At 46.2% G+C, this 27,179-nt stretch overlaps 1 protein-coding gene across 1 annotated transcript in view; it reads right to left on the bottom strand.

Annotated features, from left to right (window-relative positions):
• SMCHD1 (structural maintenance of chromosomes flexible hinge domain containing 1) overlaps nucleotides 1-27,179 on the bottom strand; it is a 1,156,633-nt gene that overhangs the window by 1,020,113 nt on the left and 109,341 nt on the right. The window contains 1 exon segment of the mRNA XM_029591083.1: nucleotides 19,226-19,392. Coding sequence (XP_029446943.1) covers nucleotides 19,226-19,392 — 167 coding nt within the window.

The following is a 27,179-nucleotide window of genomic DNA, read 5'->3' on the forward strand; positions in this document are numbered from 1 at the left end:
ACCACAAAAGTGTCACATACCAATTTTTAACACTATATTGTCCAAGTCTTACTGGCACTTCTTTCCCTATTCTACTACAATCCTCATAACATTGCCTGCCACTCTATTTCTCGATTAAGGCCATTAGGGACCAAAGTGTCCCATTCATAAATAAATCTCTGTTCTCTCATCAACAATTTCTTAGAAATATTACCCCCTTGTTTATTAATTTCTTGATGCAATACTGTAAATCTCAATTCCTGTTCTGTGTGGGACATTTGTGTCCAATGTTGCACTAATGGTGCCTGTTCTTTTTTTTGTTCTGATGCAGCTCAAATGCTCCCTAATCCTCACACTCACCATCCTTTTTGTGTGGCCTATATTTATTTATTTTATTTAACTCTTTTCTATACCGACCTTCATGGTAAGAACCATATCAAATTGGTTTACACAGAACATGGGGTAAACTTTAACAATAAACAATCATTTAACAAAAGGAGCAAAGTTACAATCAACAAGGTGGATAAACTTGGAAGCTTAAGTAGCCGGAAAATAGGGTCAGAGGAGGCAATTAACTAAGAACATAATAAGATTAGGAATTAGGAGATTGTATTTATTAGGTACTTAGAAGAGGTTCCTAGTTCCATGGCTTGTGAAGTATAGCTAAGGGCCATTAGAATGTTTCAGAGGCATAGGGAAGGCTTGACGGAACAGCCAAGTCTTGAGTTTTTTCCTAAATGTTTAATGGCAGGGCTCCAGTAGCCATAAGGGCATGTATAGCATATACTACCTGAGTACTTTTACAAGTATAATACCCATTTAATTTATACTCATGTTCTTTTTTTGGATGTTTAAACACTGCCCCTCTCAATATGTGTGGGCAAATGGAGCATTGTACACAACTCTCCTGTCCCTTATTTATACTCTCCATTTCTTCCCTTACAGAATCATCTGATCTAATCAATAAATCTCTTAAAGATCTATTTTGTTGTATCGCAAATACTGGTGGCTCTTTGAACAACGGATCTCCCTCCAAGATATGCCAGTGTTTACGTATATTTTTTATATTAAACGTATTACTAGAAAAAGGAATCCAATATACCAATCTATTAAACTTGGATTTATTTCCTATTAACAATAGATTATTACGGTCTGCGTATAAAGCCCTCTTGTAAGCCTTCCTAATAATCTGTTTGGTATAACCTCTCTGCTGAAACCTGATATGCATTAGATTGTTCCTTGTATTCTTCTATAGTGGAACATAACCTTCTTAATCTTAAATATTGTGCCACTGGAATGTTATTTTTCAATTGCAGCAGGTGAAAACTCTCCGCATGTAGTGTAGTGTTTTTATCTGTACTTTTCCTATAGATGGTAGTTCCTACCAGCCCCTCCCTTCTTGCTAATCATAATATCCAGAAATGGAACTTTATTTCTATTATATGAAAATTCAAACTTCTATCTATAGTGTTCACTCACTCTATAAATTCCTTCAACCGCTATTCTGTACCTGAGCAAATGACAAATATGTCATCAATAAATCTCTTCCACCCTACTATATTGTTAGCAAATCTAGAAGGGTATATATATGTTTCCTCAAATATCCCTACGTACAAACATGCTACTACCAGAGCCATGGGAGACCCCATGGGGATTCCTTTCACCTGCTGATATATATTTATTTATTTTTATTTATTTATTTATTATTTTGTTATACCGACTTTCATGACAGGAATCATATCAAACCGGTTTATAATAAACAAAGTGTGTAAAAAAGAGAGAATTCAAACATAGTAAACCAAAGCAAGGATGTGAGAACGAAAGTTACAATAAAACAGGGAAAATAAAACTGGGATTTGGAAAGGGGAGATAACTGAACAGCAGAATATTTACAGAGCAGCAAAATTGATGCAATTCTATAACAAATGACAATTGAAGTATGGTGGTGGTATGCGAGTGAAGTTAGCGGTTTCTTATTTCTTGCATGTGTTCTTCAAATTTCTTATTTCTTGCATGTGTTCTTCAATTTCTTATTTCTTGCATGTGTTCTTCAAATTTAAAGTAACTCCTAGTTAATACTACTACAGCCAATTGTAACCATAATTCCATAATTTCAGATCTAAGCACGCGCCATGGGTGGCGACCCAGTGATGGACAGCCAGTTCGGGAACCACAGCATGGCTCTCCCCCCTTCTTTGGCCCTTCCCCTCCAATGACATGGCCAGGCAAGGTGGGGGGGGGGAGAGCAGTCACAGACTGATGACGTCACAGCCCGCTTAAAGGGCCACAATCTAGGTGCATCCAGCCTCTTTGTTCCCAGCCAGTTTTGGAATCATGCCCACATTCTGAATCATCACATGGTCCTTGAATTGCTTCAAAAACAGCACGGTAGGAGGGAAACAGCAGGCAGCTCGATTGGTCAGGAATTCCGGGGTGGGGCGGACATTAAGCGAAGTAGTGGCGAGGGAGAGATCTGAGGGCAACACACAGTCAGGTCATGGCTGTGGGGGGAGGGAGGCCATTACAGCCAGGAAAAGCTTCTTGCTCAATACCGGAACACAGCACTGGCAGAACTGTTGGCTGTGGGTTTGAATCCCCACTAGTAAAGTCAAAGAAAAAAAAAAAAAAAAAGAAAAAGGTGGAAGATTCGGGATGGGGCCACATAGCCAAAGCAGTGCTCATGCAATTAGAGTGTTATCATCAATCCCAAGAAATTAGTCATCTTGAGGTTTTTCTACCCCTTACTGAAGCAGACATGGCAGAGCCTGCACAAGAGAACAATCTGCGTTCAGGGGCCAGCTATAAAATGGCTCCAGAAATGACCTCCACACCAAAGAGCCAAGTGAAATCACAGCGCAGAAAAAAGGTGAGACAGACAACCAACCATGGCAATGGGGAGGACGTCAACCAAAGACTAGGAGGAGAAAAAAAAAGTGTTGAGACAAAGGCGTGGCAACATAACCGACCAGAGAGGACGTCCCGGTGGCAATCCACTTAACGTGGCCCAGCAGGAACAGAAGAGCTCACCAACCCAACATGCCACAAGGAAGACCACAATTGCGACGGCGAATGCAGTGCATGATCAGCAGCAGGACACCCCCATTGGGGCACCGGTTTCTTCCATTGCACACCGGAGCCCCCACGGAAGCACACAGCCACAAAGCAGGTGGAACCCAAATCATCAACAAGAACCTCCTCCCAGCGGGGGGATACGGGAGTGGCACAAATACAGATGGTATATGGTTGGCCCTCAGGGACCCACACTTGCAATCAAGATATGGAGGGCAGGGTCATACCATCGGCCATGCAGCATACATGAACTACGATAACACATCATGGCAGCAGAGAGCACTTTGGATTCTTAGTGCACCTGGCTTAGTCATTGGGGTCTGTCAGTCATCCCCATTAGCAACTCACTGGGATTTCCCATCATATGGTGGCTTTGGTGGTCTGTATCCATATCCCGCCCCCCCCCCCTCCACCACTATGGGGGCATTGGCCAGTTCCCATCCCCAGAACCGGCATCTCACACAGCCAAGGGCAGACAGCACATGAAGTTCCACATGCCAGTTCAAACAACACTGGGTCCAGGAGGTCCTTGGGCATCTAATGACTGGCGTAACAAGTCAGATTGGCCACCCAAGAGGACCCAGGAATACAGCTTAATCCACAGATTCTGGCTGTAGTCTCAGCACCCAGCAGCACGGGACTGGCAGCCCAGAACAATGAATTCAAGGGTGAGTCAAGGGGGGATGCCAGGGGTAGCGTGCGAGCTAATGGAGAGAATACGGTACGTGAGAAAAAATGTAAGGCTAAGAGCATGCATAGGGCCAGTTCTAGCACAATTCGTAGCTCCTCGGAGGCATCCAACTTGGATTCAACAGCTAATAGCCTTCATCCCCAAGCAACCGGAGCCTGCGAGGCATCCAGAGGCCTTCCAGCACTTACGATTTTATCTAAATTGTGAGTGTTCCCAGCTCCCTTCACAGGAAGATTAGAAAGCGATCTTACATCAACATATTTCGTACCATGGAGAGAAGGTGGTGGAGGGGCACAAGGAGGAAGGCAAATGATGAGGGTGCAGAATTCAGTACTGACCGAAGAGTCCCTAGGAACATCTACTGGACCCGCACCTTCCTGAATATAAGTGTTGTACGACATGATGACCCCTCCCCCAATATTGCTCCATGCTAAGCTATGCAGATAACATCCTCAAAGCTTACAAGGAACATAACGACTAGGTGTGGCTGAATTATGACGAGAAATTCCGGGTCAAGATGGAAGAAAGTCTTCATTTCCTGGGGAATGCAGATGTCAGCCTGTGGTTGAAGCAGATGACACGCAAGGCAAGCGATGCAGGAGCACACACACAGGCAAAGTAGTCATCGATCATGCAGGCCACAGAAGCTGCATAGGTTTATGACAACATCTGCTGGTGGTACAACAGATCGACATGCAGTTTCCAGGACTGCAAGTTCAAGCATGTTTGTTTATCCTGTGCCGCTGCTCACCCGGTCATGAAATACTCCAAGAAACCAATGGGAGGGAGTAATGGTAACGGGAGATAGGTACCAGCAATTTGGCAAAGCACCATCACCCATTGACCTGTCGGCTATGATCTCTGTGCTGCACCAGTACCCCAAATGCAGAGAGGCACAACGGATTGTCCAAGGTTTCCGTGATGGAGTCCCCATTCCATTCCATTGTCGCCTGAAGGGGACAACCACCTCCAATGCTACATCCGTGGTGCGACACGCAGACATCGTACAAGCGAAATTGGACACGGAATTGGTACTAGGATGTATATAGTAGGCCCATTTTCATATCAGCCTTTTTAAAAAAAAATGAACCTATCACCTTTGGCAGTGATGCCTAAAAAAAGAGCCCAGCAAGTTTAGTCTTATCCAGAACCTCTCCTACCTTCCAGGCTCACCTGTGAATGGTCAGCTTACCCCTGAAGAGCACTCAGTGCAATACGCATCATTTGACCGTGCTATCGCATTGCTCCGGAAGTGCAGCGCAGGCACCTTAATGGCAAAATCTGATATAGAGTCAGCGTTCAGGTTACTGCCTGTTCACCCAAGCAACTTCCCGTTGGGTTTTCGGTTCCGAAACTAATACTACTTATTTAAATGCATGCCAACAGGGTGTTCAGGTTCATGTGCCTACTTTAAGATCTTCAGTTTTTTCCTTCACTGGGTGACATCACAACAGGCAGGATCAATCAACATCGTACATTACCTTGATGATTTTTTATTCGGACTGAAGGAATCAGACTCATACACACGCCTATTACAGGAATTCCAATCCACTGCAGACAACTTCGGTGTTCCCCTGGCCCACAAGAAAACTGAAGGCCCTTTTGCAGTCATTTGTTTTCTTGGCATAGAGTTGGATTTGATCAACATGGTTTCTCGCTCAGAGATGACAAACTGGCAAAACTGCACGTAATGTTGTGACACGCAATGACAGCAAAGAAACTCACACTGCAATCCATCCAAGCCATCCTGGGGACACTGAACTTCGCCTGTCGAGTATTTCCTTTGGGTCGAGTTTTCTTGAGGTTGGCTGCTGCCAAGTCGGCATTAGTAAGCTGCATTACTTCATGAGGGTGTCTAAGGATATGTATGTGGACATCTCTATATGGACATCATTTCTGGATGAATTTAATGGTGTGTCCATGTGGCAGGCACCCCCACACTTGAGCAGAGATTTGGATATACACTCAGATGCCTCAGGAGGCTGGGGCTTCGGGATATTCTGTCAAGGGGTGCGGTGCACAGAGTCTTGGCCAGCAGCTTGGGCCGAAGTAGGTTTGACAAGGAAAATCACATTCCTGGAACTTTTCCCCATACGGGTAACTCTTTATTTGGACATTTTATATACCATCGTTCCATGTAAAAGATCACAACGGTTTACAAAAGTAACATTCATAGTTATAAATCAACAAGTATGAATGGGTTTTGGAGGTAGTTTTCATAAACAGGCATTGACATCAAATTGTTCCTACATATTTGATTCAAGTATTACAACATGGTTAAGGAGTAAAGAAAGTTAAAATAGATTAAAATAAATAAAATATAACAGATTTCACATTTTAGTTATTACATTGTATTGATTCTTTCATTCTCTTCATGCTTCACTTAGTATCTTTTGACCTTGTTACTGTTTCTTTCTACATTCAAGTGTTTTAAGTTAGGTTATATACATTTTTGAGTAGCCATATTTTTAGCTCACATTTAACTCTGTCTAGAATGAACTGTAGCAGCTTACAGGCCGATACAGTAAAGTCCGCTCTCCTGGCACGTGCACCAGCCACTCGCCGGTGCGCGTGATTCTGTATTTAAATTAGGTGGTGCGGTAGAAACGGGCAAAAGGAGGCGCTAGGGACACTAGCGCGTCCCTTGCGCCTCCTTTTTGACAGGAGCGGCGGCTGTCAGCAGGTTTGACAGCCTACACTCAATTTTGCCGGTGTCGGTTCTCGAGCCCGCTGACAGCCACGGGCTCGGAAACCGGACGCCAGCAAAATTGAGCGTCCAGTTTTCAGCCCGACAGCCACGGGCCGAATTCAATTTTTTTTTTTTAAACTTTTTTTTTTACTCTTCGGGACCTCCGACTTAATATCGCCATGATATTAAGTCGGAGGGTGCATAGAAAAGCAGTTTTTACTGCTTTTCTGTGCACTTTCCCGGTGCTGGAAGAAATTAGCGCCTACCTTTGGGTCGGCGCTAATTTCTGAAAGTAAAATGTGCGGCTTGGCTGCACATTTTACTTTCTGTATCCCGCGCGCATACCTAATAGGGCCATCAACATGCATTTGCATGTTGAGGGCGCTATTTGGTGCCGTGGGTTGATGCATATTTTCCTCCCCTTACTGAATAAAGGGTAAGGGAAACCGCGCATCCAAGAGCAGGCTAACAGTGCACTCCATTGGAGCAACTGTACTGTATCGGCCTGTTAGGTAGGGAGTTCCATAGCTTCGGACCCACTATGGAAAACACAATCTCTTACTTGTATCAGGTGTGTGCTCCATATTGTGGGTTTGTAATGGTATTGCTGATTCCTTATATCGTGCTAAGTGGAATTTGTTTCACAAGCAGGTAATCATAGTGGACAAACAGGCAACTCCAATGCCAGAGCATCTGTGACTGATTGGTCTTCAACCACCAGGTACGAGGGTCCTTGGCTCCGGCCACATGGTCTGCATATTGCCGAAATTACGACCACATGACAAAATTCCTAATGCAACACGGTTGAAGGCTTGGACCAGTGTCAGATGACCTGATAGTGAAGTACATCTCTTCAGCCAAGGAAATGGGCCTTGTTTTTTGAAGAAGCGTAGATGGGGGGATCCCACCAAGTCCTTCCTGTTGAAAATGTTGGCAAAATGGTCAAGAAAGTTGGGGCCAACCATGGACACATGGCTTCCAATTACATACGATCTGCTGGGGACCCTCTTGGCATCCAACTGCGCATCCAACTTCAAAACCAACCTGTTTTGTCTTGCCTTCTCGCTGGCCTTTAAGGCTTTACACATGAGAGAGCTGGTTGCATCAGACAAGAACGATCCTGGTACCTGTGGCATACTGTTGCAGAACGTGACATGTACACCTCTAGCGCTCTGTATAAAGATAGGTCAAAAACCGATCAGGCGTGAAAGGGTGTAATCCTTTCTTTGAAGTGGATCAAGGCATGCATCACTTGTCCTGTCCAGATCATGGAGAAGCCATTCGACCCAGTGGAGGTGTACATTTGCTGGTGCACGCTGACCAGGTCCCAATGTCCAAATATCAGTTCTCTGCTGTGCTCAGAATGGCTGAAACAAAAATAGGCCTGGATGCCAAAAAATTTACCAATCACTTCTTTAGGATTGGAGTAGCCATGAGTGCGGCCTCAAGCAGGTCTACGAATTGACACCATACAGCAGATAGGAAGATGGAGTTATGCAGCAGTCAATACTTATGTGAGGGTGAACATACCTACTCATAATTCGTAATTGTATTTTGCAGATATGCAGAGATCATTTGATTACTTAGCAGCCCAATGCACAAAAGTGTCTGATAAGCAAAGAAAGCACGCGATCGCCCCTATGGACTGCATTTGGGATTGGCATCTCACGGGCTGATCGTGTCATGGATGGGCAAGCTAGGTTTGCATTGGGACCATTTGTTACCCCCTTCTTTGGCGTTTGAGGGATTCAATGGCAGCTCCGGACTCCTCCATAAAACATCTGGGGGTAAATACCTGGGCGAATTATCAAGCAAGCAGTTAAGAGGATCAAGAATGACTTAGCTGAGTTATCATCCTGGTTTCCACATATTTATTTATTTAAAACGTTTTTTATACCGGTGTTAGTGTGATCACCACATCGGTTTACAATATAACAAAATGAGTAGAAAATACAATTAACAAGGGAATAGAACAGGTGGGCGAAGAGAAACGTGGGAAAGCAGCATAGAAAGATAGTACAACTGGTGTAGAGTTTTTAACATAGGTAACTATTGGAACATATCATGTTGAACATACTAATTTCTTGTGGTCTGCAAAGCCACATCCAAAATTGAATGATTTGAAACTCTGCAGGAGAGGGCGCAAGAAGGTCAAATGTCAGATCGGAGTATGGACCTGCAAGATTGGCAGCCGCCAAATCAATCACGAATGGGCAGATGTCCATTGTCAAGGTATATTTAGGTAGAACAGAATTATTCCATCAGACATTGGATGCAGTAGGCTTTGGAGGGATTATTTTTGGGGGAATTGATGTCTGCTGCAACTAAATGTTGGTGAGCAGCATGAGGCAAGGGCCTCATGCCTATGGCAGGTTACCTCGGCTGGTGGGGGCATATCAGAAATGGTGCAAGCGTGCATCACAGTTCAGGACAGCAGTACTGGCGCCTTGGGCAGCGCATTATGAGGATTTTCGTATACCTCAGGGAGGCCCCCCTTGCTTGGGGACAAGACAGGGGGCCCCCAAGTCCGATGCTGCCTTGCTTGGTTATTATGGCAGGCAACAGAGGTGGTGGTGTAACCTGGTCTTTGGCAAGTACCATATCGGCTGAGAGAGAGTGAGAGAGAGAGAGATAGATAGCAAATGTTGCTTACCTGTAACAGGTAGTCCCGTTTGGCTTGGGTGATGGCTTGTCGGTAGGTATGTGAGGCGTTGATGTATGTGGCTTTGAGAGTAGCAGATGGTTATTTACGCCATGCACGTTCTTTGGATCGTAGGTCGTTTTTGATCATCTTTAAATCCTTCGTGTACCATGGTTTTCTTTTTTCGCTTTGCGTAAGGGGAATTTCCTTGTGGATAATAGGGCATAGCTCATTAGCAATGGTGGTGGTGAGATTGTTCCAGGAAAGCAATGCTGTGTCAGGGTCTTTCAGGTCGAGATTGTTAGTTGTTTTGTCAAATGCTAGAGCGATATCTTCTGTGTTACAAGGTTTGTGGAAAGAGATGGTCTTGCTGTGATTCTGCGGGGAGGGAGTTGGGGTGTTGGACGTGAGACTGACTGATTAGGGAGTGGTCGGACCATGGTACAAGGGTGATTATAGGTGGGTTAAGTATAGAAAGTTGTGAATTAACAAAATGAGGTCAACCCACACACAAATGAACTGCTTTGTGTGTGGGTTCATTGATGATCTGACTAAAACCTAGGGCTTTGAGGGTATCCAGCAGGACCTCGCAGGCTGAGTTGGTAGGGTAGGCGTCTACGTGGAGATTGAAATCTCCTAATATGATTGTGGGGAGTTCGGTTTTGATGTTGTCAGTGAGATATCCAATGATGGGGGAAGGGCCGTGATCAATTATGCCTGGGGGGGCATAGACGAGGCAGATCTGTAGTGATTTGGATTTAAAAAGTGCTATTTCTAATTTGGGGGGGGGGGGATTGTAGAGGTAGAAGTTTGAGGCTGAGGCTTTTCTTGGCTGCAAGGAGTAGACCTCCACCTCTCTTCTTTGGCCTTGGTACAGATAGGATGTCGTAGGTTTTTGTTGGAAGCTGGTTTAGGAAGACATGGTCTGTGTTTTTTAGCCATGTTTCCGTGACTGCACATAAGTCGGGGTTGGTTTCAGTGAGCAGGTCAAATAGTATGTGGCCTTTTTTTTGAATGGATTGAGAGTTGAATGGATTGCGAGTTTTTCTTTTTTCCTTACACCAACATAAAAAGCCCTAAGAATAACAGGATAACATTGATCTGGAATCTTAAGAATTTGTGTAACATAAGATTTAAACAATTCCATAGGACCCAATTGTTTTATTATAGGAAAATTAGTGACCCTTAAATTCAAAGCTCTAAGAGTATTTTCTAAATTTTTGAACTTTCTATGAAACTCAGCTTCAGTTTTAATTTGATGTTCTTGAATCTTTTCAAGTTTGCTCACATCTATTATCCAATACATTAAGTTCCCTTTGCTGATCTTCTATTCTCTCTGTATTTACCTTAAATTAATTTTTTGTTTCCCTAACCTCTTCTGTTAATTTAACAATTGAAACATCCAATTTTGCAATAAAATTCCATAGACTTCCCAGTGTGATGTTACTGGGCTTTAAGATAACAGTTCTCGTGGTGTCTTGTTTTCTAAGTCCAACTGTTTTAACCTTAGGTGTACTTTCTTCTTTGGGAATTATTTGGAGGCTTCCAGCCTCACTATCTTCTGATAATTCAAATGAAGTTTGAAAATCAATGTCTGTAGGTATAGCAAGTTTGCTTACCGTAAACAGTGTTTCCGTAGATAGCAGGATGAATCAGCCATGCTGTCTTGGGCTATCCGTTCAGGCCCGGGAGGCAGAGCTTCTCAAAGTTGTTACACAGAGCTTTGCTCTGTGTGGCTGCGCAAGGATTCCCGCGCTGGAAAAAAAAAGATTCTCCTCAGTCTGTAACCTAGTAGTATGTGAACTCTTGTGGTTTGTAAGTTATCTGTTCAGTGAGGTGGGTGGGATCGCATGGCTGATTCATCCTGCTAGCTACGGAAACACCGTTTACGGTAAGCAAACTTGCTTTTTCCCATCGATAGCAGGGCTGAATCAGCCATGCTGTCTTGGGAGTCCCCAGCTAGTGTCACACCCTAGTTGTATTTGTTTGGTCTTGAAAGGCGTGACCGTGGAGTGTGGACAGAGCGACTTAGAGTTCACTTATGAAGAGTATCCAGTATTGCAAGGCCAACTCTGGCATCTTCAGCTGTTTGTTGTGCTATGCAATAATGCGATGTGAAAGTATGTAACGATGACCAAGTCGCCGCCTTGCATATTTCAATGGGCGGAACCTGTTGTAAATGTGCAATGGACGCTGATATCGCCCTCACTTGATGCGCGTGAGGGTGCGACGAAAGTTGGAGGTCTCTCTTTGTGTAACAGAACTTTATGCATTGTACAATCCAGCTGGATATTGTTCTTTTAGCCACCGGTAACCCGGGAGAATTAGGATTAAAGGTGAGGAAGAGCTGATAAGGTCTATTGTCTGAATGAGATCTGTTTTTGTAATACGCCAAGGCTCTTTTACAGTCTAAAGTGTGGAGCAACTTCTCTCGCTCGTTCTGATGTGGTTTGGGAAGGAACGTAGGCAAAACAATAGATTGATTAAGATGAAAGGCGGAGATGACCTTCGGTAGGAAAGAAGGATGTGTGCGAAGCACCACTTTGTCATGAAAGAATTGCAGGTAGGGAGTGTAATGTACCAACGCTTGAATCTCACTGACTCTACGCGCCGATGTGTCTGCTACTAAGAAGACTACCTTCCATGTAAGGTACTTTATGTGTGAAGTAGCCATAGGCTCAAATGGCGGTAACATGAGTTGTTCCAAAACTATATTAAGGTCCCAGGGAACTGGTGGTTTAGTTGTGAGAGGTCTAAGATGAGATAGGCCAATCATGAAACGAGAAACCATTGGGTGCGTAGAGATGGATCTTCCATCAATATGAGAATGGAATGCGGCAATTGCGCTGAGATGAACTCTTATTGACGCTCTCGCTAGACCCGCTGAGTATAGTGAGTACAAATATTCCATGAGGAGATCCGGCGGACAGTGGCGTGGGTCATACTGATGAGACGCACACCAGGTCACGTAACGTTTCCACTTGAAGTGGCAATTCTGTCTGGTGGACGGCTTTCTAGCCACCAAGATGATATCTTGAACAGAGCTGGATAAGCCCATGTCTATCAATATTGCCCGCTCAATCTCCACGCTGTCAGGTGCAGGGAGTTGTGCATCGGGTGCAGGAGGGATCTTCAGTCTTGCGAGAGGAGATCTTCTCGATTCTCTAGTGGAATTGGGTGATCTATAGACAGGCAGAGAAGGTAAGTGTACCACGGCTGCCTTGGCCATGCTGGAGCTATTAAGATGAGATTTGCTTTGTCTTGTATGCATTTTTTAATTGTCCGAGTGAGAAGAGGAATCAGTAGGAACGCATAAAGTAGGCCTTTTGTCCACGGGATTAGGAAAGCATCTTGCGCTATTCACTGCGGGCTGTCCCTCAATGAACAGAAGTTCCTTACTTTCCTCTTGAGTTCTGGGGAGAATAGGTCTATGGTCGGAATTCCCCAGTATGCGAAAATTATGTCCGCTACTTCCTGATGTAAGGACCATTCGTGTGTGGATAAAAGATTCTGCTTAGGCGATCTGCCCGGGTGTTGGCTATCCCTGGTAGGTATGTTGCTTACAGAAGAATGGAATGTTGTGCTGCCCATTCCAGAATTGTGAGCGCCTCTTTGCAAAGGCTGCAAGAACCTGACCCTCCTTGTTTGTTTATGTAAAACATGGCTACTTGATTGTCGGTATATACCATTACTTGTTTGCCTTGTAACTCTGTGCGGAAAGTCCGCATGGCATTCCGTATTGCTCGAAGTTCTAGGAGTTTGATCTGTAAGGGGCTTTCCTTCTGAGACCAGCGACCCTGTGTTTCGAGATGGGCTCCCCACCCTATGTGGGAAGCATCTGTTGTCAATACTGCGGTGTGCGGAGGTGTTCTGAAAAGCGCACCTTTGGTTAGTGTCATCCTCCGTAACCACCAATTTATATCTGCCAGCATCCCTGGTGTTACCGATACTGATTGAGACAAGGGTTGACTGTGTTGAGACCATTGACTCTTTAACCCCCACTGCAGTCTTCGAATATGAAGACGAGTGTTCTGTACCGTGTATATGGCCGCAGACATGTGACCTAAAAGAGTCAGGATTTGCCGTGCTGACGTCTTCTTTGTATGTTTGATGTTTCGAAGTAATCTTTTCAGGGTTGTTGCCCTCTCCTTTGGAAGAAAGGCTCTGCTCTGATGAATAACCAGGCGGGCACCGATAAATTGTAGGGATTGAGTTGGTGTGAGATTGGATTTCTGGAAATTGACCACCAGGCCCAAGGTCTGAAGACAGTGAATTGTTTGATGGATCTGAGATTGTAGCGTTTGTGGGTCCAATGCTACTAGGAGCCAATCGTCCAGATATGGAAAAATTTGTATACGTTGTTTCCTGAGGTGGGCCACCACCACTGCCATGCATTTTGTGAAAACTCTCGGTGCAGTCGCTAGACCGAAGGGTAAAACTTTATATTGATAATGCTGGCCCTTGCACTGAAAACAGAAGTATTTCCAGGACACTAGGTGCATCGGGATGTGTGTGTATGTATCCTTCTGGTCTAGGGAGCACATCCAGTCGTTGAGTTGGAGGAGGGGTAGAATGGACTTTAAGGATACCATTTTGAACTTTTCCTTCACTAGGTATTTGAGTTCTCGTAGATCTAAAATGGGACATAGTCCCTCTGTTTTCTTTGGAATGAGGAAATATGGGGAATAAAACCCTTTGTTCCATGAGGAACGGGGTATGTGTTGTATTGCTCGTTGATCGAGTAATTGGGTAATTTCCTGTGATAGCTGAAGGTGATCCCTTATGGTAATCTTTGCAGAAGGTATGAATGGGAGGGGTGGAATAGAGGAAAAATGAAGGCGGTATCCTTGATGTATGATGTCCAGTACCCACCAGTCTGATGTAATGTGTGACCAGGCCTGGGTAAAGAATTGAATCCTCCCCGTGTTGATTGTAAGAGAAGGAGGTGGCCCTGTGAACTTCAAAAAGACGCCTGAGGCTTTGATGTAGACACCGCTGTCTGCCCTTGTGTATGCTGGGTTGTAGGTCTACCTCTCCTGGGTTGCTGTTGAGAGACTTGTGGTCTTTGTGGATGTTGGTAAGTTGACGGTCTGTATTGTATATATGGGCGAAACTGTCTTCTTTGAAATGGTTGTCTTTGCGGTTGAGAATAATACCTCCTCTTTGAGGAGGAATAAGCCGGAGGGTTGACCAAAGATTGTACTGCTACCGATTGTTCCTTTAATTGTGAAAATGTTTCCAGCAGTTGGGTGCCGAACAAGTTGTCCCCACGACATGGTAAATTCGCCAGTTTGTCATGGACGTCCTCTTGTATGGCACTTGCTCTAAGCCATGCTATACTGCATGCAGCTATTGTGGAAGCAGAGGTACAAGAGGACGTTTCAAAGGATTCATAAATGGATCTAAAGAGATGACGTAAGCCTTCTTCCATGTTCTGTATTGGTTGAGGGAAGCCCACATTTTCTGTCTAGGTTGGCAGAAGAGTTTTTACCTGTTGCAGACAGAATTGATGTTGACCTATACGGGCTGCGAGCATGGAGGATTGAAAGGCCTTCTTTACGAACTCGAGACTCTTATGATCCTTACCCGGTGGAGCATTGGAATGAGATCTTGTTTTCTTTGCCCTCTGTAGTGCAGACTCCACCACGAGGGACTGGTGTGGAAGTTGCGGAGTGGCGTAAAAGGGGGATAGTTTCATAAGAACATAAGAACATGCCATACTGGGTCAGACCAAGGGTCCATCAAGCCCAGCAACCTGTTTCCAACAGAGGCCATAAGAACCTGGCAAGTACCCAAAAACTAAGTCTATTCCATGTTACCGTTGCTAGTAATAGCGGTGGTTAGTATCTAAGTCAACTTAATTAATAGCAGGTAATGGACTTCTCCTCCAAGAACTTATCCAATCCTTTTTTAAACACAGCTATACTAACTGCACTAACCACATCTTCTGGCAACAAATCACAGAGTTTAATTGTGCGTTGAGTGAAAAAGAATTTTCTCTGATTAGTTTTAAATGTGCCACATGCTAAATTCATGGATTGCCCCCTAGTCTTTCTATTATCCGAAAGAGTAAAAAACCTATTCACAACTACCTGTTCTAGACCTCTCATGATTTTGAACACCTCTATCATATCCCCCCCCCCCCCCCCCCCCTCAGCCGTATCTTCTCCAAACTTAAAAGTCCTAACCTCTTTGGTCTTTCCTCATAGGGGAGTTGTTCCATTCCCTTTATCATTTTGGTCGTCCTTCTCTGTAACTTCTCCATCGCAATTATATCTTTTTTGAGATGCGGTGACGAGAATTGTACACAGTATTCAAGGTGTGGTCTCACCATGGAGCGATACAGAGGCATTATGACATTTTCCGTTTTATTCACCATTCCCTTCCTAATAATTCCCAACATTCTGTTTGCTTTTTTGACTGCCGAAGCACACTGAACCGACGATTTCAATGTGTTATCCAGTATGACGCCTAGATCTCTTTCTTGGGTAGTAGCACCTAATATGGAACCTAACATTGTGTAACTATAACATGGGTTATTTTTCCCTATATGCATCACCTTGCACTTGTCCACATTAAATTTCATCTGCCACTTTGATGCCCAATTTTCCAGCCTCACAAAGTCTTCCTGCAATTTATCACAATCTGCTTGTGATTTAACTATTCTGAACAATTTTGTATCATCTGCAAATCTGATTACCTCACTTGTCGTATTTCTTTCCAGATCATTTATAAATATATTGAAAAGTAAGGGTCCCAATACAAATCCCTGAAGCACTCCACTGCCCACACCCTTCCACTGAGAAAATTGTCCATTTAATCCTACACTCTGTTTCCTGTCTTTTAGCCAGTTTGTAATCCACGAAAGGACATCGCCACCTATCCCATGACTTTTTATTTTTCCTAGAAGCCTCTCATGAGGAACTTTGTCAAATGCCTTCTGAAAATCCAAGTATACTACATCTACAGGTTCACCTTTATCCACATGTTTATTAACTCCTTCAAAAAAGTGAAGCAGATTTGTGAGGCAAGACTTGCCTTGGGTAAAGTCATGCCTACTTTGTTCCATCTTGTATTTTAGATCAATTTTCCTAGATACTGGAATGATATTATGAGGAGTTTCCCAGGATTTTTCTAGGACACTATCCAGCACCTTATGAGATGGTAAACTAGTTGGTTCACTGGGGAGGTCGAATATTTTTAAAAGACCCAATGTGTCCGATCTGGGATACGGTTTTTTTTGGATTTCCAGGTGAAGAGTTGTACCCACTTTTTCAATAAATTTTGGATAAGCCAGATCCTCTGGAGGTGAGTATGGCTGTTGGTGTTCCTCTTCCGGATCCAATGGATATCCTATTGAAGATGTTGGAGAGGAAGGATCTGAGTGTGGTTGTTGAGGTAAATCAATTGGGCATGGTTGCCCTGGTTGTTCTGGAGAAACGTCTAGTGGACGTATAGAAGAGCCCTCTGGAGAAGTCGGTGGGGGTATAGGAACTTGGAAAGTTCCCTGTAACGATGTGATAAATTCTGATAGTAGATTTGAGATTTGTAAAAGGGTTTGTTTGGCTTAGTCTGGCATTTGCAGCATTGTCCCTTCATCCGGGACGAAGTACGGGGGCAGATCAACAACTGGATCATGGATGTCTGGTGTGATTACATCCTGTAACTTCCTTCTCTTTATACGTCTATGTGAAACTGATGGTTGGTCTGAGTATGTATCCAGCGAGGAAGAGGAGGAACTTAAAGATATACATAATTCCTCCTCCATAGATGACTCACATGGTCCCTGTGATGTAATGCTACCTCGCCGAGTTCTTCTCGGTGAGAGGGTAGGAGTATCTGGATGCAAGGAAGAATGACTTGGTGACCTTCATCTTGTTTCCTGTTGTACATATTTCCTCTTATGTGTTTGGGGCTCACTACACTTTCAGCAGATGAATCTCTGTCTGGGTTTTGATTTATGTTGACTCGTTCTGACGTGCTTGTGTTGATCCAAAGCCAAATCTTTGGAGGCATGAGAATGCCTTGTATGGCTCTTGTGTCGATTTCAACGATTTATCCTTTGAATGCGGAGGTAGTATTTGTATTGCCCCCAATTGCATTGGCATCTTAGACTGCATCGTATCCGCCTGTTTCGGTGCCGATAAATACGTCGGCGCCAATGGGTGCGATGTAATAGATTGCGTCGATTCTGGTGAACGCTTAGGCACCAAAAGTTGCGTTGGCGTCGATGGGTGCGCCCACTTTCCTAAGTGCGTCGGCGGCTGTGTTGATATCGGGTTTTTTGTCGAAGTCGGCGTTGTATCTGACGCATGCTTCGAAACCCTTTGGGGCTGTACCGAACTTGAGTCCGAGAATGTAGGCCTCATCGACGCAGCCCTTTTTGTTCTTTTGGGCTGAGGCGCCACCGGTCCCGGCAACGAGTGCGATCCCGAAGGGGGGGCATAGCCAGTCGCAATCTTTCTATTCTTTCAGCCCTCAAACGTCGCGCTCTAGGCGACATTTTTCAACAATGCCTGCACAACACCTGAATGTAGTCTGGTCCCAGACACACATAGCAGACTTCATGTCCGTCCGTGAGCGACATTATTTTGCCACAGGCGCAGGGTTTAAACCCCGATGGCCTGGGCTTCTTATGTGCTGTAGACTGTTCCATGTTAACTTATTTAATATCTCTTTTTTCGCCAAGATGAATATTCGCTGAGGAGAGAATGGAAGCTCCGCGCGCGGAAAAAACAGACTGAAGAGAATCTGTTTTTTCCAGCGCGGGAACCCTCACGCAGCCACACAGAGCAAAGCTCTGTGCAACAACTTTGAGAAGCTCCGCCTCCCGGGCCTGAACAGACGGCCCAAGACAGCATGGCTGTTTCAGCCCTGCTATCGACAGGAAATATATCCTTAGATCCTTCCTGTTTTTTCCCTGTTAGATCTTGACTATTAAGAACATCTCGGGTTGTTCCCGGCTCTACAGAAGAAAAAATCCCTTCACTGCCGGGCAGAGGTGGTGTTTCCGGTGCCCCCGGACTTAAATATGTTTTAATGATCATAGGGTGGGGGGGGTTGCTCTAAATCCACCCCTAAAGCGGTCAGTCCATCAGGGTTTACTTGAGGGGTTCCAAGCCATTCTGATACACTCCACTGCCCTGGATCAAGATTCATGGTATTAGAGGATAGCCTTAACCTGGCTTGCCTCTTGGTATGAGGCATATTTTTGAAGAGGTAATAAGACTCTGGGCAAATGGGTTCCTCAGATGGCTATCATTGCACCATATAACTTAAGGAGGTTTCGCTTATGGAGATTAAAACTGGATGGTGATTAAGAAATTAAGTTTGCCTACCTGAAGTAGTAATTAGAAGTCCTTCAAGATGAAGTAAACGACAAATAATCAATTCCAGACGAAATCCAGGCAAAGCCAGGCTAAGCCTGACCTAGCCGCGTGCCCCTTAGGCGCACGCGGCTTTGGCTGCGCGCCACAAGTAGGTTGGGTCTTATAGGCCTACTTCTGGGTTCCGCCCCTTACGTATACATCACAGCAGCTGTTCTCAGTCAGGGCTAGAGGGCTCTCAAACCACGAATCCGGCTCGGCTGCCCAGGTAAAACATCTCACCTCCAGTTCCTCCTCGAAATCATTTTCTACTTACATTTATCAGTGTATATTATAACTATGACCTATATAGTTTAAACCTGCTTTAAGTTTCATGATGAACAAAACATTTAAAATAAATGAATATATCCATGTCCATTAAGGATCACAAATGTTTAAGGTACAACCACAATACTTACAAATGAACACTACTCTGCTCTAGTTTACTATTAAAAATGATCCATATATTTGGAACTTTGTTCAGCATTTTACTAATTTTTTTAATACTTTTTAAAAGCAAAATAAGCCTGCAAACCACTACTAAATAAAACAAAGTGGGCATGGCATAACCTATGCTCATTTTACTTACTATAACAAGTTAAATACAGTTCAATAAAACAAAATCCAGAAAAACAAGATTTATTTATTAGCTTTTATATATCGACATTCGTGGGTACATTATGCCGGTTTACAATATAACTGAAGGAGGAAATTACAAAAAACCAGGGTGGGGGGATTTGCATTTAAACCTTGGTTATTAACTAAAGATAATAAATTAAAGTAGTACTTACGCCAACTGCCTGGTCCAGTGATGAAAATAATTTTTTAAATACTGGACATGAACTGGTTGTACTCCTGTAATAACCACCACAGTAAAACTGCTTTTTTCTCTCTCTTCCATAATAAGATTATGCAGGAATCTTTCATCATCACTGGTAATGTGTGAAGAATCAGCTGGCTAAGAAAAGAAACCACACCAGAAAAAATAAAATTAAGATTGTGCACCATAAATTATTGGTCTTTGAGACAAACAAGAAAAAGACAAACAGATGAAACAACCAGTAACCCATATAGATGTAAGGTCTGCAGGTAGATGGCCTTTGAAAATTAGCTACAAGGAAGCAGGTACTAAAGTACCCATGGAGCTTGCAGTTGTTATTTCTGCAGGTTGGCTGCACACTTGAAAACATGTGCATAATCTGAAATCAAATCTATACATGTATTTTCCATCCCCAGTTTATCTCTGCCCCTCAAGATACGAGTATTTATGCCACAACTAAATCTAGCTGCCTAGATTTACTAGCTGCTATGATTTGTACATTTTTCACACTGGAAGATTTATCTAGGTAATTCTTTAGTTAACTTGACTAGATTAGTCTGAATATTGTTCTCAGAAAGTCCATTAGAATTAAGGGAAAAACAAGCAAACTCTTGAAATCACAGTGACATGGTACACTTGAAAGGTAGTAATTTAGAAAATTAAACTCTTTAGGGTGGCCCATTGTTCAGGAAGAAAAGCAGAGTTGTTTACCTGTAACAGGTGCTCTCTGAGGACAGCAGAATGACAGTCTTCACACATGGAGGACATCATCCAATGGAGAACAGCACAGAAAACTTATGGCAAAGTTTCTAGAACTCTGACCAAGCCTCACTGAGCATACCCCATGCATGCATTATACCTTGCGGCCACTCGAGGTCCCTTCAGTCTAATACAATAGCAAAAGAAAACTTTAAATCATGTAGTGGAGACCCAATTCCATGGGGACGTAGGTGGGTCTTGTGAGGACTGACATCCTGCTGTTCTCAAAAGAATACTTGTTTCAGGTAAGAAACTCTGCTTTCTCCAAGGGCAAGCAGGATGGCAGTCCTCACACATGGGTGAATCCCTAGCTATAGGCGCCCCCCCCCCCCCCCCAATAATAAAGGGGAACAAAAAGTGTGAATGGACACTAATGCTGAGATTACTTACCTGATAATCTCCTTTTCCTTAGTGTATGCAGATGGACTCAAAACAAGTGGGATATAGTGTGCTCGTGCTAGCAGTTGGAGACGGATCTGACGTCAGCACGGGTACATATACCCCCACAGGAAGTGTAGCAATTCAGTAATCTTCCTTGCAAAAGCTTTTATGAATATATGTGTGACTGACCGATCGTTTAAATGAACAGGATTACCCTGACCAATTGATGGTAGCTGGAGACCGCCAGTGTTCTTAACCGGAAGGCGTCGACACCCGGGAGGGTGGAAACCCTATATAAGCAAACATGGCTTACCGTGAGTCGGCGAATCCCCATGTATACCGGCAGCCGGGCGGGATGCTGAGTCCATCTGCATACACTAAGGAAAAGGAGATTATCAGGTAAGTAATCTCAACATTTCCTAGCGTGTAGCAGATGGACTCAAAACAAGTGGGATGTACAAAAGCTACTCCCGGACTGGGCGGGAGGCTGCCCGAGGTCCATTTAGGATTGCCCTCGCAAATGCTGTGTCCTCCCTGGCCTGAACGTCTAGATGGTAGAATCTGGAGAAGGTATGGAGGGAGGACCACGTCGCCGCTTTACATATCTCTGCAGGCGACAACATCCTAGTTTCTGCCCAAGAGGCTGCTTGCGCTCTGGTAGAATGAGCCTTGACCCAGAGAGGTGGTGGTTTTCCCGCCTCTACGTAGGCCGCCTTGATAACTTCTTTGATCCAGCGGGCGATGGTTGGCCGTGAGGCCGCTTCTCCTTGCTTCTTCCCGCTGTGAAGGACGAACAGATGGTCCGTCTTTCGTACTGCTTCTGACATTTCCAAGTATCTGGCCAGTATTCTGCCGATGTCGAGATGACGCAGTATTCGACCTTTTCTGATTTCTTCAAACCTTCCGTGGTTGGCAAGGATACGGTTTGGTTGAGGTGAAATTGGGAGACTACTTTGGGTAAGAAGAAAGGAACCGTGCAAAGATGGATAGCCTCTTGAGTGATTCTGAGGAATGGATCACGGCAGGACAGTGCTTGCAGCTCTGAGATGCGGCGTGCTGAACATACAGCCAGCAAGAACACCATCTTCAAGGTCAACAAATGGAGAGACAGGCCTCGAAGGGGTCTGAAGGCGGATCCCGCTAGAAATTCCAACACTAGGTTGAGGTTCCACAGGTGCACCTGCCACTTCAGAGGCGGGCGAATGTGTTTGACTCCTTTCAGGAAACGTGAAACGTCTGGGAGTGTGGCGATGCTGTTGCCGTCACTCCGGGTACCGTAGCAGGATAGCGCTGCCACTTGAACTTTGATGGAACTGAGGGACAGACCCTTCTGAAGTCCATCTTGCAGGAAATCCAAAATGATAGGGATCTTAGCGGCATGTGGATTGATGCCGTGAGTTTCGCACCAGGCTTCAAATACTCTCCAGATCCTTATATATGTTAGTGATGTGGAGAACTTGCGTGCTCGGAGGAGGGTATCTATTACCGGCCCCGAGTATCCTCGTTTCTTCAATCTAGCCCTCTCAAGGGCCAGACCATAAGAGAGAATTGAGCTGGATCCTCGTGGAGGATGGGACCTTGCTGCAGCAGGTCCCTGTGTGGAGGCAGGGGTAGTGGATTCCCTGCCAGTAGTCTTCTCATGTCTGCGTACCAGGGTCTTCTTGGCCAGTCCGGTGCCACTAGAAGAACTAGGCCTCTGTGCCGCTGAATCTTGTGTATAATGGCGCCCAGCAGTGGCCATGGAGGAAAGGCATATAGCAGGATCCCCTGAGGCCATGGCTGTACCAGGGCATCGATCCCCTGGGATAGAGGATCCCGCCTGCGGCTGAAATAACTGGGTACTTGAGCGTTGGACCTGTCCGCTAGTAGGTCCATGCCCGGCGTCCCCCACCGATCCACAATCATCTGGAAAGCTGAGGGCGACAGCTGCCATTCCCCTGGATGTAGGCTCTCTCTGCTGAGGAAGTCTGCCGCGGCGTTGTCCTTCCCGGCGATGTGGACGGCGGATATGTCCTGGAGATTTGCTTCCGCCCAAGTCATCAGGGGGGCTATTTCTAAGGATACCTGTTGGCTTCTGGTTCCGCCCTGTCGGTTGATGTATGCCACCGTGGTGGCATTGTCTGACATCACTCTGACCGCTCTGTTGCGAAGTCTGTGGGCAAATCGCAGGCACGCTAGCCTGACTGCCCATGCCTCTAGCCGGTTGATGTTCCACCCCGACTCTTCTCTGTTCCACCGCCCTTGGGCGGTGAGTTCTTCGCAATGTCCTCCCCATCCATTCAGGCTGGCATCCGCAGTGAGCAGGGTCCAGGTTGGGGAGGACATTCTTGACCCCCGGCTCATGTGGCCGGGCTGCAACCACCACCATATCTGATTCCGTACTCTGGCTGGTAGAGGTAGGTGTGTGGTGTAGTTTTGTGATCGTGGGCTCCACCGAGATAGGAGGGTGCGTTGTAATGGTCTCATATGAGCCTGCGCCCATGGTATCACTTCCAGAGTGGATGCCATAAGGCCGAGGACCTGTAAGTAATCCCAAGCTGTGGGCCGGGTGGCGCTCAGCGGAGCTTTTAGACTATTCCGGAGCTTTGATCTTCTCTTGGAGGTCAGGCTGACCCTGTCTTCCTGGGTGTCGAATCGGACTCCTAGATATTCCAGCGACTGAGAAGGCTGTAGGGAACTCTTGTTCAAGTTTACAACCCATCCTAGGCTTTCCAGAAGAGCTATAACTCTGTTGGTTGCCTGGCGGCTCTCCTCTGGTGACTTCGCCCGGATCAGCCAATCGTCCAGGTAGAGATGGACGAGGATTCCCTCCTTCCTGAGGGACGCTGCCACTACTATTATGACCTTGGTAAAGGTCCACGGCGCGGTGGCTAACCCGAAGGGTAAAGCTCGGAACTGGAAGTGCTGGTCCAGGACCTTGAAGCGTAAATAGCGCTGATGATCCCAATGGATTGGGATATGCAGGTAGGCTTCAGACAGATCTAGGGATGTGAGAAACTCCCCTGGCTGTACTGAATCTTTGACAGACCTCAGAGTTTCCATGCGAAAGCTGGGGACCCATAGGTGCCGGTTGACTGACTTGAGGTCCAGGACGGGCCTGAAAGTGCCCTCCTTCCTGGGCACGATGAAATAAATGGAATAATGCCCAGAATTCATCTCCCTTGTAGGCACTGGGATTATGGCCTTTAGGAACAGGAGCCTCCGTAAAGTGACGTCTAGGGCCGTCCTCTTGATGGGCGAACAAGGAGACTCCACAAACCTGTCCGGCGGAAGCCGAAGAAAATCCAGGTAATACCCCTCTCGGATGATGGCGAGGACCCACTGATCCGAGGTAATCTCGACCCACCTGCGGTAGAAGAGGGACAGCCTGCCCCCTATGGCCGCGACCCCCGGATGGGTCGGCTGATTGTCATTGTGGGGTACGGCCAGGACCCGAACCCGAGCCAGTTCCCCCTCTTGTTGTGCTTAGGCTGAAAGGACTGGTTCCTGGCCTGCGAACGAGGTGCTTGGTAGTGAGTCCTATAAGGGTTGAAGCGCTGAGAGTTTCTACCTCTGGATGGTCTGGGGAAGGGGCGCTGGTTCCTCCTTGACTGGTCTTCTGGTAGACGGGGTAATGGAGAGGCGCCCCATTTATTGGCCAGTTTCTCAAGGTCACTGCCGAACAGGAGGGATCCCTCAAAGGGCATTCTCGTGAGGCGCGTCTTGGAGGATGAGTCTGCTGACCAATTACGTAGCCAGAGCTGTCTCCTGGCCGCCACTGAGGATGACACTCCCTTGGCTGCCATACGGACTAGGTCGGAGGCTGCATCAGTGAGGAATGAGAGAGCTGATTCCATTTCTTCTCCCGGGGTGTTGCTCCTAGCCTGTGATAAACAGGAACGTGTCACCACGGTGCAGCAGGTCGCAATCCATAGGGACATGGTTGCCACCTCAAAGGCTTGTTTCAGAATGGTGTCCATGCGCCGGTCATGTGTATCCTTGAGGGCCGCCCCTCCACCGGAATGGTGGTGCGCTTCACAATTGCGCTAACCATGGCGTCTACCTGGGGGCACGCCAGCTTCTCCTTGGTTGCCGGGTCTAAGGGATACATGCCAGCCAAGGCCCGACCCCCTTTGAATGAGGCCTCCGGCGTATTCCATTCCAGATCGATTAACTGCTGAGCTACTTGTAGGAGGGGAAAATGGTGAGACGTTTGGCACAGGCCCTCCAACAGGGGGTTCATTCTCGGTTCCTCTGGGGCATCATGGCCCGGAAGAGCCAGTTCCGACAGGCATTGAGAGATCAGGCCTGGGAGATCCCCTCTCAAGAAGCAGCGCCTCATGGTCCGATATGGTTCAACCCCCCGAGGGAAGTTCTCCCTCCTCGGGGGACTCGTCGTCTTCCTCAGGGCAATCTGAATCCCCATAAGTGGGGGTCCCGGGTGGCGCGTGGCCGTGCCTAGGCCTTGAGGGTCCAGGGGCCGGGTCATCCGGTATGTATGGACCCGCTAGGGGAGCAGCCTGCATTGAGACAAAGGCATGAATCCCCTTGAATAATTCCACCCAGGAGAGCGAAGCAGGATCTGGTCTGAGGGGTACCAGGTCCCTCGGGGTCCCCGGCTGCTCACTACTGCCGGCTAGGTCCGGGGTGTTCCCTGAGGAACTGGCAAGTACGCTGGGCTGTGACCGATCCTGGCCTGGAACTCCCAGGGCCTCTTCACGTTGGGCACATAGGGAGTCTGCTTCCTTGCTCTGTGTAGCTCTGAGGTTGCATGCCTGATGTTGGAGGGGCCAGCTCCGCTGATGCCTGGGCTCTCTTACGTTCCATGTGCGTCTAGGAACGGACGCTTATCAGCGGGCGCCTATAAATGTGCGCTTTACACCGTGCGCCTAACAGCGAGCGGCTAACAACGTGCGGCTAACAAACCAGGCAGAAAAATGGCGACCTCCGTGGCGGATTACCACCTAGGCAGACTCTGCAAAGCCTCACTTCCTCGGAGACCAAGTAAAGATGTATGCCTTACCTTGTCTTCGGCGCTTCCCGGTTGCGACCCGGGCTGTCTCCGGCTGCGGGGGGAGAGGGTAAGTACCATCACCGCCTCGCTCGAGGAAGTGCACCCGCTGCCTCTGGGCCGCACCCGAACTCGTCTCACTCGGGGTCCAAGTCCACGCTGAGACCGAGGCTGCCTCTATGCCGCGCCCGAGCCCTTCTCACTCAGGGGCTAGGTCCCTGCCACGAGTCGGCCACCGGACCATGGCACTTACCTCCGAGGGACCACGGAAATCGCCTCGGGAAACTCAACTGGGGGAGGGACCGACTGGTATCACCGCAGGAGTGGGGGGCTCATCTTCAGGTAGGTTTCTTCTATGAATTTAGTCGTGTAGAATTTGGAAACACGCTCAGCGAGCGTGAGGGAGCTCCAAACTGCTTTGGAGACGGAAATTACTGAATTGCTACATTTCCTGTCGGGGTATATGTACCCGTGCTGACGTCAGATCCGTCTCCAACTGCTAGCACGAGCACACTATATCCCACTTGTTTTGAGTCCATCTGCTACACGCTAGGAAACTTTTTTTTTTTTTTTTTTAGCAACAGGCTTTTTTTTTTTTGTGTATACTCTAAAGAGGGGTCAGCCTGAACAAAAACAATGGGCCCTAGGTGGGAACAGAGTTGGGTTCTACACCTCTAACAAGTTCAGAAGGCAGACTGGACAAACCTGCTGTCGCTTTGGGCATCCCTTTCCAAACAGCAATCCGAAGTGAAGGAGTAGATAGAACTCCATGTCGCAGCCTTGTAGATCTCCATCACGGGGACTGATCACAAGTGAGCCACCAATGCTAGAATGGCTTGGACATGGCCCACCAGATTCAAGCTCACCCAGGCTAACAGGAGATTCAATCTGCTAGCCAACTGGAAAGCATCTGTTTTGCAACGGATGATACCCAGCTTACTATGATCGAAAGGAAAAAAAAATTTTATGGATTTCTATGGGCTTCTGTCTGCTCCAGATAGAAGGCCAAGGCTCTCTTGCAGTCCAAACTTGTTCACCTTAGTAAGAATAAGGCCTGAGGAAAATGTTGAAAAGGCAATGGACTGATAAAGGTAGAATTCTGACCCCACCTTAGGCAAAACTTAGGGTGCATACACAAGACCACCCTATTATGAAAAAACAGTGTAAGGTGGATATCAACAAATGCCTGAAGCTCATTGACCTTGTGCACTGAAGAAACTGCCTCCAAAAATACAACCTTCCAGGTCATGTACCTCAGATTACAGGAAAGCAACAGATCAAAAGGAACTTTCATCAACTGGGTAAAAACATTAGAGGTCCATGACACAACAGGAGATCTGATGGGAGGCTTCAAATGAGGCAGATCCCAAATAAAACATATAACTAAAGGCTGTACAGAAGTGGGCTTACCTTCTAAATGGTGATAAAATGTGCCAACTGCACTAAGATGGACACTGACAGAGTTGGTCTTAAGACCAGCCTCAGAAAGATGTAGAAGGTAATCAGTTTTTTTTCTTAAGCAGTTAAAGTGGTCTCAGGTCCTTTGCTTACACAAGGTAAAAACCTCTTCCATATCAGTCTGTAGGACTTTCTGGTGGAAGGCCCTCTTGAAGCTAAAACATCTTGAGACCTCTTCAGAAATGTCAAGAGGTTACAGAATAAACCGCAAAATCCAGGCAGTAAGCGAGAAGGCCTGGAGATTAGGATGCTGCAACCTGCCTTGATCTTGAGTGATAGATCTGGGAAGTCCCCAATCTGAGCAGTTTATAAATTGACAACTCCCGAAGAAGCAGAA

Source organism: Rhinatrema bivittatum, chromosome 2 (genome assembly GCF_901001135.1).
Source record: "Rhinatrema bivittatum chromosome 2, aRhiBiv1.1, whole genome shotgun sequence".
Taxonomy (NCBI): domain Eukaryota; kingdom Metazoa; phylum Chordata; class Amphibia; order Gymnophiona; family Rhinatrematidae; genus Rhinatrema; species Rhinatrema bivittatum.